The sequence below is a fragment of the Triturus cristatus genome, chromosome 9 (assembly GCF_964204655.1).
Source record: "Triturus cristatus chromosome 9, aTriCri1.1, whole genome shotgun sequence".
In the NCBI taxonomy this organism is placed as follows: Eukaryota; Metazoa; Chordata; class Amphibia; order Caudata; family Salamandridae; genus Triturus; species Triturus cristatus.
This window is the reverse complement of record NC_140592.1, coordinates 1,098,159,712-1,098,172,896: the sequence shown is the minus strand read 5'-3', so window position 1 is coordinate 1,098,172,896 and position 13,185 is coordinate 1,098,159,712. Positions and strand designations below refer to the sequence as shown.

Below are 13,185 nucleotides of genomic sequence, written 5' to 3'. Positions count from 1 at the left end.
CACCCTTCTTCTAAATGGCCACACTTTTTGACACAGACGTCCTTCTTTTGTGTGTCTTCCTTGGATGAAAATGCCATGAGTGTTCTATTTTGCTGGGTAAAAGGGAGCGTTACAGTTGTGTTTACTCACATCTAGCTCCTGGCATTTCAGTTAATCTCCTTTTCTAGTTCAGTGTCTGTTTTAATTTCCATGTACAGTGCTCTAGCGCGCTTGAAGATGCTTGGCTGTACTTGTTCTGGGAGCCATCTTAGGTCAGCTGCCCTCACTTATTTTTAAGTGTTTATGCTTTTATTTTCTCATCTTTGGTTTTTGTTACTCATTTGTTTCCGCCAGCACTCCTGCCTGGTGGGGAAGCCACAGTCACGCCCTCTTTAGAGGCAGGATACTTAGGCTTGCTACGTGCACGGCTGCACTGGTTTCAGCTCCCGTGAGGGGCGCTGGACTCTGTATGCAGATACATTGTTGCCCGTTTAAGCAATTTCACCTTAGCTGGATTTCTAATATATCACCCTCAAGGCCCAGCTGCTAGTTTTATGACACTGCTGCATTTATTTTACACTTTTTGAACTTCTCTGTTGTTAGAGACCTCCATCTTCATTAGGATGACGCTGCGTGCCCAGCGGCAGCCATACTGGTCACCGACCTAGAGGCTCTTCAGTTATTTTAATTGGTTCTCTCTCCCACACATAGGCTCGGGCACACGCTGGAGCCTACTTTTTCTAATCGGATACGTTTTATGGAGGATTCACCTCTTTCTCTTCTGTGGTACGATTATCTTGCCATACCCTTTCAGGTTTCTATGGTCAAACCACCACCTATATCCACTACTGGTACGCCGGTAAGGACACGAAAATGGGCGAAGGGGACATCTGTCGATTTTATTCATGTGCTGAATGCAAATCGTCCTAATCTATAGGACTGCGTGGATACAGCCAATTCCCAGGTGAATGATGAATAATGGGAGCACTTGACCAAATTGCACCTTCGGCAGATCACACCATTAGAAGATCCAAACCTTCGGTAGAGTGGTTCAGCAAAGAACTACTTGCTATAAAAAAAAAAAAACGCAAACACCCAGAACGCATTTGGCGCAGGAATTTTATTTCTACTGATAAGACCAGCCCTGAACATTATCATAGGCATATTAGGGTTACCCGCCGCGCTTTTATACTGGGAAAATTGGTGCGGCTCAGAACTCCCCTCAAGAAATCTTCTGAATTGTGAAGTCCTGTCTTCTTTGGACCGAGTCTCAGCATCTACACGGCCTGGAAAGGAATGCTGTAAAATCATTGCTCAGTTTTTTTTCTTGACAAAGTCGATTACATCTATTTCACTTTCCCTAAGGTAGCTGGACACGCTCCCTGTCTCAATGTGTTGCTTGAATCCCCAATGATAGCTCAGGGCTGTCCACTTTTAAGCCTATAAAATCTGAGGAGTTGTCCCCGCTATTAAAAGCCGTTAAGTCAGGCTCCCCTGTTTATCCTACATTTGCTGCTGTCCTGGAGCGAGGAATAGCAGCTATATTACCCATGCTCTGTGACCAACTCAACAGCTCATTTACAGTGAGCTGGGTTCCCCTGCGCTGGAAACAAGCCACTAAAGTTCCACTTCCTAAGAAAATGCTTTTAGACGCCACTAAGCCTGAAAACTTTAGGCCCATCTCACCGCTTTCTTTTTTCTCTAAGGTGACAGAGAAATATGTAAATCAACAGCTCTCGGTCTTTACTGAGGCAAAAGAGCTGCTCTACAGAACACAGTTGGGCTTCCGCCCCTTCACAGCACTGAGTCTGCGCTACTACTTGCCTTCGAGTCCATCCGTCAAATTGTAGACAGGTGTGACGCTGCAGTGCTACTGATGCTGGACCTTAGCGCTCCCTTTGATACTGTATCTTACAATCTTGAACGGCTGTGGAGCTCCTGCATCAGTTATATTCTTTTTTTACAGAACAGCACCTTTCAGGTATCACAAAAACATTTTCAATTTCAGGGTTTTACGCTGCAGCAGGGGGTCCTCTGGGCTCTTCCTTGAGCCCTACTTTATTCAATCTCTGCATGATCCCCGTAGCAGATAGCATTGAGTTTCACAGTTTTGGCGCCATATTGTACGCCGATGATATGCACAGATTACAAGATGTAGCTGACACAGCAGTTCGGTTAATAACCTTTCTGTCTGAGGTGGAACAGGGGATGGACCTTAATTGCCTCAGGCTCAATGCCAGGAAAACAGAGGTTCTTATCCTACGTAAACCGCCTTCGATTTGGTCCTTCACCTGGTGGCCAGACTTGCTTGGACCATTACCTGCCCCATATCCTAAATTCAACAACCTTAGCATTTGGTTCGATGCTAGTCTCTCTCTTTTGATAGCCAGGATTACAGTCTTAGTGGGCAAGTGCTTCAGGATCCTAAAAACTCTCAAACAGATCCTCGGACTTCTCCAGGAAGCCGCCAGAAAGACAGTAGTCAAGTCCCTGGTCATGTACAGGCTAGAATACTGCAATGTCCTAAATGGGAGTCTCACAGTCTCGGCTGATGAGACTTCAGCGTGTACAGAACAAGGCAGCCCAGTTGCTGCTAAACCTCCCAAGGCAGTCTTCCATAGGCCCTGCACTTTCAAAACGTATTTGGTTACCTGTGAAGAAAAGGCTCTCCTTCCAAGCAATATGATACTGCTACAGGATTTTTAACAAGGGCCCTCGATATTTGCATCATTTTATTAAGCCCTACTCTCCTAGAAGGAACTTAAGATCAGCAAGAGCTCTATTGGCATACATTCCAAACGTAATGAGAGCATGCACCAGCAGATACTCCTTTCATTTTTTAGTAGCCAAGATGTGGAACTCAGACGGGAAAAAACAACTATCGTTCTGCAAAAATCTAAAGACCTGGATGTTTAGGTAGGCTGATAAAGATCCTCTTCTTAGCATACTGTTGGTTCAGACTTCAGGAGCGAGACCTCAGTGCTGAGACACTTTGCTATAAGTAACATGGTTCTTTATAAGTCACTTTATTATTATTAGTATCTGGTTTCTCAATCGCCTCTTGCTGTTCCTGCGAGCTGTAATCACCCACGTTTACTCGCGTGACTAGTTGTGATCAGCTGGTAAAGTTATAATACTGCAGCAAAAAGGGTGAGCTGTGATTCTTGGTGTTTTTTTTTAATGCGTCTTTCGTTATTTCTCTTTGATAAAATGTTTTATTCTAGTTAGATTGTCAAAATTAGTTTGTAGGATGCAGTCAGAGGTGGGAGTAGAGCAGGAGTCATTCCCAGGACGCCTGGAGCTCAGTCCTGTCAGGGTTGTCTATGACTTCGGAGTGATCTTAACAATGTCTTTTTATCTTTTCAAGATCAGAAGGACCTAAATAGTGATTTATCCAAGATGTAATTGGATCCATCCAGAGACTTCTACATGGGTGTCATTTCAGAGGTTGCCAAGAGACCCAGTATGAAAGGTAACAATCAAGACCATCTTGAGTGCTCCAAAATGGTAGGTTTCTTGCTCTAGCTGGACTTCGTGGGTCTATTCTTCATGTGAGAGATAATTTCAGTGTTTTCGCTCCATTAATTTGGGGGTCCGTGGAGAGAGTTGAAAAGCACTCAACCTTTCAAGTTCTCTTTTCGGTAAGACAACTGAAATGGGCCTTCAGTGGGCTTGAAATATGTTTTGCCAGTTAAGCTGTAATAGTCGGCATATACTTTTCCAGCTGTCAATATGACTCAGACATTAGTCCTGACATTTCAAATCACGTTTCATTGAGGTTCTTGTAGTACCTTTCAGTATTTTGAAGACAGGTGGAGGAGCTCCTTTCTTGTGGTCATCTTATCAGTAAAATCGATCACTGATATTGTGTAGGAACTGGAGGACTGCTCCAGATATAATTTTAGTAATTTTCATTAAGGTGCAGTATTTGTTAATATGCATCCATTTGTTCTTGATTGCATGAATGCTTCTATGGAACTAGGCCAGTGTACAGTTCTTTCCTTTTGTCTATTTGCTTTATGCTACCTCTAATCACTGAATACATTCAAAACTAGAGGTCACCTTGTTCGGAATTAGGCTATTTAACCCTATAAGAAAAACAAAGTAATATGACACAGTGGCAGTAGCATTTTGTAGGCATGCTTACCATACCGGAGCACGCTTACAAAATGATTCTAGCACCTTTTACTGTTAAAGCGTTTTTTGTTTGAAGAATGAGTAGGGGGGCATCCCAAAGGGCTCGGATGGGAGAAAACAACACAGAGGGAGTAGGTGGGGGAGTGTAGGTGGGAGGCAACAACACAGAATGCAAGTAGGGGAACCAACATGAAGGGAGGGGGAACGGAAGCGAGGTGGGGTGAACAAATGGATGAGACAGCAAAATGGACTGGGCATGGAGAAGCACATGGACGAGAAATCAATGTGAGGCAGAGAAATACATGGGTAAGCGCAACATGAAGGGGAGAGAAGAGAGGTACAGAGCCGACAGATAGCCAGACAGAGTGTGGCTGGGGGAAAGAAGTACATCAGTGAGGCAGCTGGAAAACACATGCACTCTCATGGAATGCTTAGCCGCAAAGAAAAGATTCTGCTTGAAAAGAAATCAGTGGAAGGATAAAAGTAATGCGTCTATGCTCCAGGGGAGGGACACACACAAGAAGAGGAATAAAAGCCCACCCACACAAGCTAACAAATAAAAAAAGAAGCAAATTAGAGTGACAGAAAAGCCAACCAATGGTAAACAATGGCCGGGCTCTAACCTTACTGTAATCTGGTAATAGGGTATTTTTGCCAACCGAAAGCTTGTGCTTTCTTTCTGTAAGGTAAAATCTAAAACGAGCCCTGGTATGTACAGAGTCCTGTGTAATCAGAAAGCTGTTATTATCGTGGCCTTATTAGAATCCAATTTCCTGACCTATTATGAGCCTCGGCAGTGTCAGAGAGCATTATTAAAGCTGTGATATAACAAGAATGCTTCCATAAACATTTCACATGGCACCAAAAGGGATTAGTGGGTTTTATTTACAGACCAAGTACCTTTCTGAAGCCTCCACTTACTAGTTATCCACACCCCACACCCCTGTATGGGAAAGTCAGAATGCATAGTCATAAGAGGCGGATAAGGAGTGAGCTTTTGTAACAAGAATTTAAGCACAAATGAGTTGCTAGGTTGGCGTGCTAGCTATGTGCGCTTGCTGCTAGAGAGATGGGAAATAAAACCTGCCATGCTTGGAAATGCAGAGAGTATTAGACCTAAATAACTCTTGAGGAAACGAGAGCTGTCGCAAAACGTAGACAGTATTTCCAGCAGCCAATAGCTTATTCCTCAACTACAGAATCAGTCAAACCAAAGTTTCCGAAAAGCTTGAAGCGGATTCCGAGTTTGCCTGTTTTGGCGGAGCATCTAAACAATATCGATGGCAAACAAATGGCCTTTTTGTCAGCCAGTTAAAGGTTTTAAAAATGGCGTACAATACCTAGAGGGTGCCAATTATGTAATTAAAAGGTGTTGGCTCAGGTTAAGAAAAACACCGCCACATGAAGCCAGAAGGCGTTTAATAAAAAAGTGCACAGCACTATTGTCACAGGCCAAAGGCATACTATCACATCACACACACACACACGCACACACACACACACACACATATATATGATATAATATATATAGATCCAGGCATAAGGCTTCTAATTCAGTAGACATAACCTCTACATGCTGCAAATTTCAGTGGTTCTAGAGGATACGTAGCGCACACCAAACAATGCGAGTATATATATGACTCCACGCCAGGGGCCTCGCAGGAGCCTTCTTTTTCTACTGAACATACCTCTACGAATATGCGCTATTTAGCAGGAAAACTAACCATACACGAAGCCAGAGCTTTAAAAGGAGTTTCATCCTTGTGTACAAAAAAAAATGCAGGCGTCACTGTACATATGTGCCTGAGTAATTCCGTGCATAATAAATACTCTCCATTGTAAGTGCAGAGTGCAGACAAACAAGTTACATTTCACAAGCTCAGGGTCTAAAGAAAAAGTCCACGTGCCACTTCAACATCCTCAAGAGAGCAAGCAAATATCTTGTGGAAACCGGTTCAGGCAAGTAACATAATTATGCAGACACATCAAAGTAAACAAAAATGGTATACTTTTGTTTTATTTTCATGAAAATCGATTCACATTAATATCATAGCAGTCAATCTTATATATCCATTAAAGCATTGTTATCTGTCAATGGTGACATGGTGTAAAGGATCATGTATCCAATGATAAATTCAATTCACCCAGATTCGAGTTTGGAAATAATAGCACAACCCCACACCTACATGTGCTAAGTTTTGCTACCAGTAATAACTACAGCAAACATATATTGGGGATATTACATACAATATTTCTCACATTTTCTTGCCAAACAAAAAACAAATAGTGGATAAATAGATTATTTTGATTCTAGATATTTACAATTTGCGTTCATTTGGTTACCTAGAATGTGTGTTAATGTGGTTGCCTAGAATATGTGTTAATGTGGTTATCCTAAAAGCTTCAACATGTATTTAATCCTTCCCACCATACCCTAGTCACTTAGACGGTCTGTAAAAGCGCAAAATGTAACTCCGAGAAAAAGCAGCTCCTGGTTCTTCTAGGCAAAACTTAGACATAACTCTTCAAAATGGTGGTATTTGGGAGCCCACTTTGCATGGTTTAGCAAAAGTGTTCAAAAGTTGTATGGGTATAGTAATGCCTGACATGGTTAAATTGATACTAGTATTGATGCTACTCACCCACGCCTACAAATCCCTCCCCAATACCTTAAAGTAAGTCTCCTTCCACGTACCCAAGAGAAACCTCCGCTCCGCCGACTAGGTCCTCGCTGAAACCCTGCGCATCTGCAGAGCGAGTGGAAGAGCCTTTTCCTACATCGCGGCAAAGACCTGGAATGGGCTCCCAATCAACATCCGACGCGCCCTTACACTGCACTTCTTCAGGAAGAGCCTCAATACGTGGCTCTTCGTCTGACACGGAGCAGCACTCCCCCCCCCCCCAGTGCCTTGAGGCCCTCATGGGTGAGTAGCGCGCTTCACAATTCCCTGATTGACTGATATCAGGTATGGTTTCTACAAACAGAATATGTTTCCTTCTCTAAAAGGCTACAGAGATACAGATTCATTCAGATAGCAAGGTAATTCCTATTCTATTTTAACTTTTTCTGGTATAATTTACATTAGGTCTGCTTTCATCATAATTATTCTCAAGCCACACGTGCAATCATACAAATACGTCTATGGCACGGAATTCTGAGTTTAGACAGATTATGAAGACTGGGTATGGCTGAAACTGGATCCAGCAAACGAACATCTGTAATGCAACTGATTTATAAAAAAATGCATCATTACATTGTCCTCTGCTGATGCCTCCACTTGGACGGCCAACCTGGACATATCTGTAAATAAGCTAAGCAATTTAGATGCAGTAAATATTATGATGCTTAACTATAAATTTAGGATGCCAAGGGTGTTGTTAAAGATGCTTTTGAGCTAGATCTTTCCCTTAATGGAGAAGCTAGTGGTAAAGTATTGTAGCTTTTATTGAAACTTGACTCCAATTAAGTTTTTGAAGCGGAACTTCTGCTTTACAGATTTAAGAGGTTTCAGCATAACAAAGTAGTTTGATAAGCATACAAAAAGAATGTTTAATTTTTAGTATCTGAAAAATTACTATTCCTGAAGTCCGAAGCACATTATAAATATGTATCCATAATCAATAGATAGCAGCATCAGAGATAAGAACCACTTCAATCATCATCAGAATGGTGCCTTGGCAAAAATAAATGGCGATACTAGAATTATCTTTATCACTTCCTTATTTTGAAAACAAAAAATATTTCTTAGTGCAGCCATCTGCATGGTACCTTTCACAACATTCATTCGTATTTTAACAAGATGCATCAATTCTGTGGAGTAAGGCTGTAAGTGTTAAGAGATATAATTTGGTAAGCTACAGCACTGATAAGGTTTACCATATGATCTAGTAAAACACACCTTTGTAAAATTTCCCATATTTTCATAACTGCCCTCCCCTTTCTTTTAGTGCTCAGAAATACTTACTGCTCTGCAGCAAGCTTTCTCATCTCTTCAATCTAGATCTCAATTTATGTTCATTATGTTACAATGTCAGTTCTTTGGCTCTGTACACTTGCCAACAACAAGGACATTTTTAGTCAACAATGCTGTGCGTAAAGTGCCATTACATGTGTTGGCAAGTCGTCTAGAATTACTGTACATTACTTTCAAGTATCAGGCTCGTTATTAGGGTTATTCTTTGTGATTCTTGTAATCCAATTATGAAAGGTTCACTACTTTATTTGAAACGTGCTCCTTTCAATTTGGAGCTTTAATTTATCTCAGTTAGAGACCTTAACTTTCAACAATTTTATTTATACTGGAAATCAGTGCAGTATGTGGCATTGTATATGTCGTGATAGCGTTTGCTTTGGGTAAGTCAAATAGTACTCCTGCACACTGAAATACAGATATGTTAAAAGTTATTCATCTCACTTATTTCTATAAGGGTAAAGAGTTTCAAGTTGCCTAGATTAACTTCATTGAAAACCATTGAGAAATTCCGGTCTGTTAAATTTCCCAAAGGACGCTTTTAACAGTGACCTATTTTGGCGACAAAACGCCCGTTTTATAACTTAGTCTGCACTGTGTCACCAGGCCACCAATTGGAATAACAGATGATTGTTTTCAGACATATTCAATTCTGCTTAAATGCCAAGTCGCAACTCTAGACTTATGTTTTCTTACAATAGCTGGCAACTGTAGATGCTTCACCAAGTGGCAACGCTAACTGAAAACTAATCTTTCCCCAGTCTTGCATTTTTTTAATGCATCATCGTGTCTCTCCGCTTTTTCGGAAGATGAGAAAGGAAGACTTGAAACCAATTCCTGTTGCACAGTAATCTAATCTTGGAAAAAAGCCCCAGATATCACTTTCCATGAACAACAGTCACATATCACTTTCATTATTTGTACATCATATTGACCAAAGACATTCCTTGCAATCTTCAGGCACCATTGCTACCTTCCTTATCTCTGACCTCATCCCAGGGCATTTCTAAACGTTTACGTCTGTCATTACTTAAAAGTCGGTTCACACTTCTTCGATACAATCTCCCTTCACCTTTCATCACATTTCCCTCCTCTTCTTCACTAGCCCCATGAACAGATCTGTCGCGACTTTTCAGACTGTACCTGTCCTGTACCTCTCTCCCTTTGGAAATATTTACATTTCATACTCTGAGCCATATTCACCGCACACTCTAAACAAAACACATGCCATGTGCAAATTCTGCAATCCAAAGCAGCAACCATGCTTGGTGACGAGAGGCTATCTGGGCCCAAACGAAAGACAAGAGGTCTTTTCAAATGCCGAGGTGGCTAAATTCTTGTTTTTTGACAGCGGGGACCATGAAGAAAATCTTTTATCCCTGGAAGCCAACTGAAGGACACGTGCCAACATCCCTGGCTTGTGAAACTTTGTATTGCTCGAACCAATCAGATCTACAGCGAAAGGGGCTTGGCTTCTCTTGGGAAAACATGAACAAGGCCAGTCTTGAGATTATGTTTCAAATGCAAGCATCCTTTTGAATGCTAGAAAGTCGTCCATGGCACTTCGTAAGATCAAAATATCTGGCATCAAGGCACATTGCCGAAGATGGACATGTTAGATTTTTTATAGATAGGGTTGCCACATTTTAAAAGGCATGGTAGTTTCTGCAATATCTGTTGCTCCTGAAAACTTTAAATTGATGTCTAGTATACAAAACTGAAGATGTTCACTAGTGCATAATCGATTTGGTAGGAGAAGGGATATGCTTATCAAAAAAGTAAGCCAGATGTCAATGGTGGAAAGTGGGGGGGGGGGGCTACATTGCTGCCTAGAGGCAAAACGGTTATTTTTTTTTAAGCACCAGTGCTACTTTCCATTTACCTTACCCAATGTATAACAAGCATAGGTGAACAGAGATGTGTATCTATCTCCATCATCTTTTTTATCGTTGTTATAAGACGCATTAAATAAACAAAACAGAGATATGGAACATCAACCTGGATCAATGGATATTTAAAAGTGTTGTTCCGCATTTAAAAAAAAACTGCAGGATTCGTCAAGGTTTGGGTGCAATTATCTGCTGCCATGAAGAAACACTTCGCCCGTGTCTCTCAGAAAATGTACTGTGCCTGAAACATTTGGAGCAGTAGTTCGACTCTGATTTTAGACCCAGTATTCCTGATGAATACAGATTGTTTAGTTCATATGACAGATCAACAGAGCACAAACGCGGTCCTGATATGTTGTAAGAATAAAATGTAAATTAGGAGGAGGATGTCAATCTAATAAGGGGCTAAATAGCGGTCAGCAGGCCCATCGTGACATCTCTCAATTTAAAATAAAAATGGCTGATGCCTCTGAAATACCAGAGAGGCTGAGACAGTCAATCGTATTGATGCTGACTGCAGACCAACTATGCCCGCCACTCTCATCCACTGACCTTTTGTAATAAAAAGGGGTCCCTTCCATATAACACTGTGCCCTCTGGGCAAGGGGCAGCGGCGTACGCTCTTAGAGCGGGGCAGAAGGACCGTCCACTTCCTGGAAGGACACTACAGAAATCAGTGCAGCAGCACAAGGGACAGCCTGCGCTCCCCGGGCAGGAGGGCCACAGCAGGCAGACACAAAAGGACCCACCTTCCTGAGAGCAGGTACGAAGAGCCCCCGCCATTTCTGCCCGTTCTCCTCGCTGAAGAAGTCGTAGCTCTGCTGCTGTGGCTGCATTCTGCTTCTGCTGGGGGGCCCGCTGCGGCCGGCCAGACCATGGGCCCCCCGGGTCGGTCACTCTTCCTCCACACGCCGGCCTGGGCCCCAAGCACGGCCCGCCGGAGGCGCCAGGCGGGCGCTGCTGCGCTTGTGACGGCTCCCGATGCCCGCGGCTATCCTTCTCCGCGGCAGCCTCCTCTGTGCATGGCCCTGCAGGACTCCTCCACGATACGCAGATAGCCCACGGCGGCTTTCACAACCCAGGCTGTCCGGGCAGCTCCAGTGCAAGGCCGGAGACAAGACGGGCCGCTAACGGCAGCCGCGAGGCGCTCATGTCCCAGATTAGGCCGGCTTCCCGGGGCCTAGCGGGGCAGGCGGTTTGAGAGGCGAGCGCTACTGCACGCGGGCCCCGGCTGCGGGCTCGGCCTCCATGGCAGGCGGGTTGGGCGGCTTGCACTGCCACGGCCGCTTCCCAGGCACGGTCCTATCTCTGCCTCATTATTGCTCCCACCGCAGTCGGAGCACTGAGCATGCGCGACCCGCGAGGAGGCGGAAGACGGTGTCAGCGGCGCAGGCAGTGACTGCACTAAGGAGGCAGCTCGCGCGGCTGCTCTGGGCCCCTGGAGTACGGGTGACCCTTGGGACAAACTCCACGCCAGCTCTGGATACTGTCCTCCCTGGCCGCTGCCTGCACGGGCACCGCCGCAAAACCGCAGCTGCCCACCAGCAATGAGCTGGACCTGTGGCTCCTAGTTCAACAGTGTCACTGGAACCCCAGCTTGAAAGTACTTGGGGGTCGATAGCGCTGTCTTGCATAGTGATTTAAATCCGTGATATAACCATCCCCTGTTAGACATTTCTCCACCACTCATGCCAGATGCTCGGTTAACAAAATCGTCGAAAAAATGCGAAGGTTTTAAGGGAGGGGACTGCCTTGGTTCTGCATGTCTCTTTTGTAGTCGTTATATGATATTTCATGAGAAAAATGTCAAAGCTGGTATGTTGTCTCTTGATGTGGTTGAAGTCTCTGGGCCACAGAGCTTCGCTGAATGTGTCTTTGACCAATAAAATTTGTTTACAAAAAAAAAAAATGTGAAGGTGTTTTATCAATTGCGTCTAGTTAAACTGAGGGTACGTGTAGGCTTGCCATCATTCTTACATTAAAATGCAATCCATTGTGTATGGTTTGGGGTTCAGCAAGAGCCAGGAACTCACCATACTCGAATAGAAAGCTAGTGGCTGCTTACTCTGTTCATATTGTTTTGTAATTTAGAGGCATTCCCTTATGGGGTTTTGGGATTCGAGTTATTTATTATATTACAACAAGGACAACAACTGTTTACCACCTGAACTGGGGTAGGCATGCTGGTATGTGAATAAAGTTTCCGTGGGATACCTTTACCCAAAAATTTAATTAACCACCGGTAATCTGAATTAATCTCTTACACCAGTGTTTGTAACCTGTGGTCTGGGGACCCCTGTGGGTCCACAAAGTTTAGAAAATTAAATATTAACTGATTAATAAAGTGTATAGAAATAGAGAAGCAAAATTGAATATTTGAAAACATTCTGTAAAAGTGAAGGCATTTTAAATTGGAGGTTAAAAATTAAGTTAGTATCCTCAGATTGATTTATGGAGCAGCGCAAGTGCATCAAACAGAAAATAGTATGGATGATAAGTACCCGCAATTAAATATAGAAAAGCTTCAACCTTCCCATTAATGTTTTTTTTTTTTTTTGCATTTGCTTGTGAATTAAATAAAGTATTTCATTTGTGTATTTGTTTGATGAATTCTTGATTCTGTATTGTTTTGCGGTTCAAATCAACGAAGATACCTAGGAAGGGGTCCTCTGCTTCTACTGATAACTTAGTAGAGATCCCTGTACTCCAGTAATGAGTAAGTGGTGGGTTCCAGCAATGATTAAGTGGGGGTCCACAGAAATCAAAAGGTTTAGAAACACTGTACTACACATTCAGTCTTGTAGGTAATGAATAGTTCGTAAGTGCACACAGAAAACAGTTCAACTGTATCTTCTCTCAAAATATTGTACAATAATTCACAATTCCAAAGGTGCTGTTCACATAATTTATGATAAGAGCAGACAAATTAGTGCTCAATAACGTGTGAATAAAACTATATCTACAAGATCACACAAATACACTAGTTGCACCCAGTGGTTGTATTATGGTCACTAGACAGTATGAATCCATTCAATTGCTGCACACAGCCTTTGCTTGGATGAAATCATAAAGACAACGATGAGTGTTTTTGTCAACGTTTCAACCATAATTTGACTATGCACCATAAATAGGTCTATTCCATGAGACCTCCTAGAAAAAACACAATTTAGTATACGTATGATATACAGTGTATCACAGACCAAAGCCCA

The 13,185-nt window shown here is 42.9% G+C and overlaps 1 protein-coding gene across 1 annotated transcript in view; it reads right to left on the bottom strand.

The window, feature by feature from the left end:
• The window catches only part of SOS2 (SOS Ras/Rho guanine nucleotide exchange factor 2), a 324,695-nt gene extending 313,356 nt beyond the window's left edge, over positions 1–11,339 (bottom strand). The window contains exon 1 of the mRNA XM_085627000.1: positions 10,726–11,339. Coding sequence (XP_085483126.1) covers positions 10,726–10,812 — 87 coding nt within the window. The 5' untranslated portion in view covers positions 10,813–11,339. The remainder of the gene's footprint in view (positions 1–10,725) is intronic.
• Positions 11,340–13,185: the final 1,846 nt, after the last annotated feature.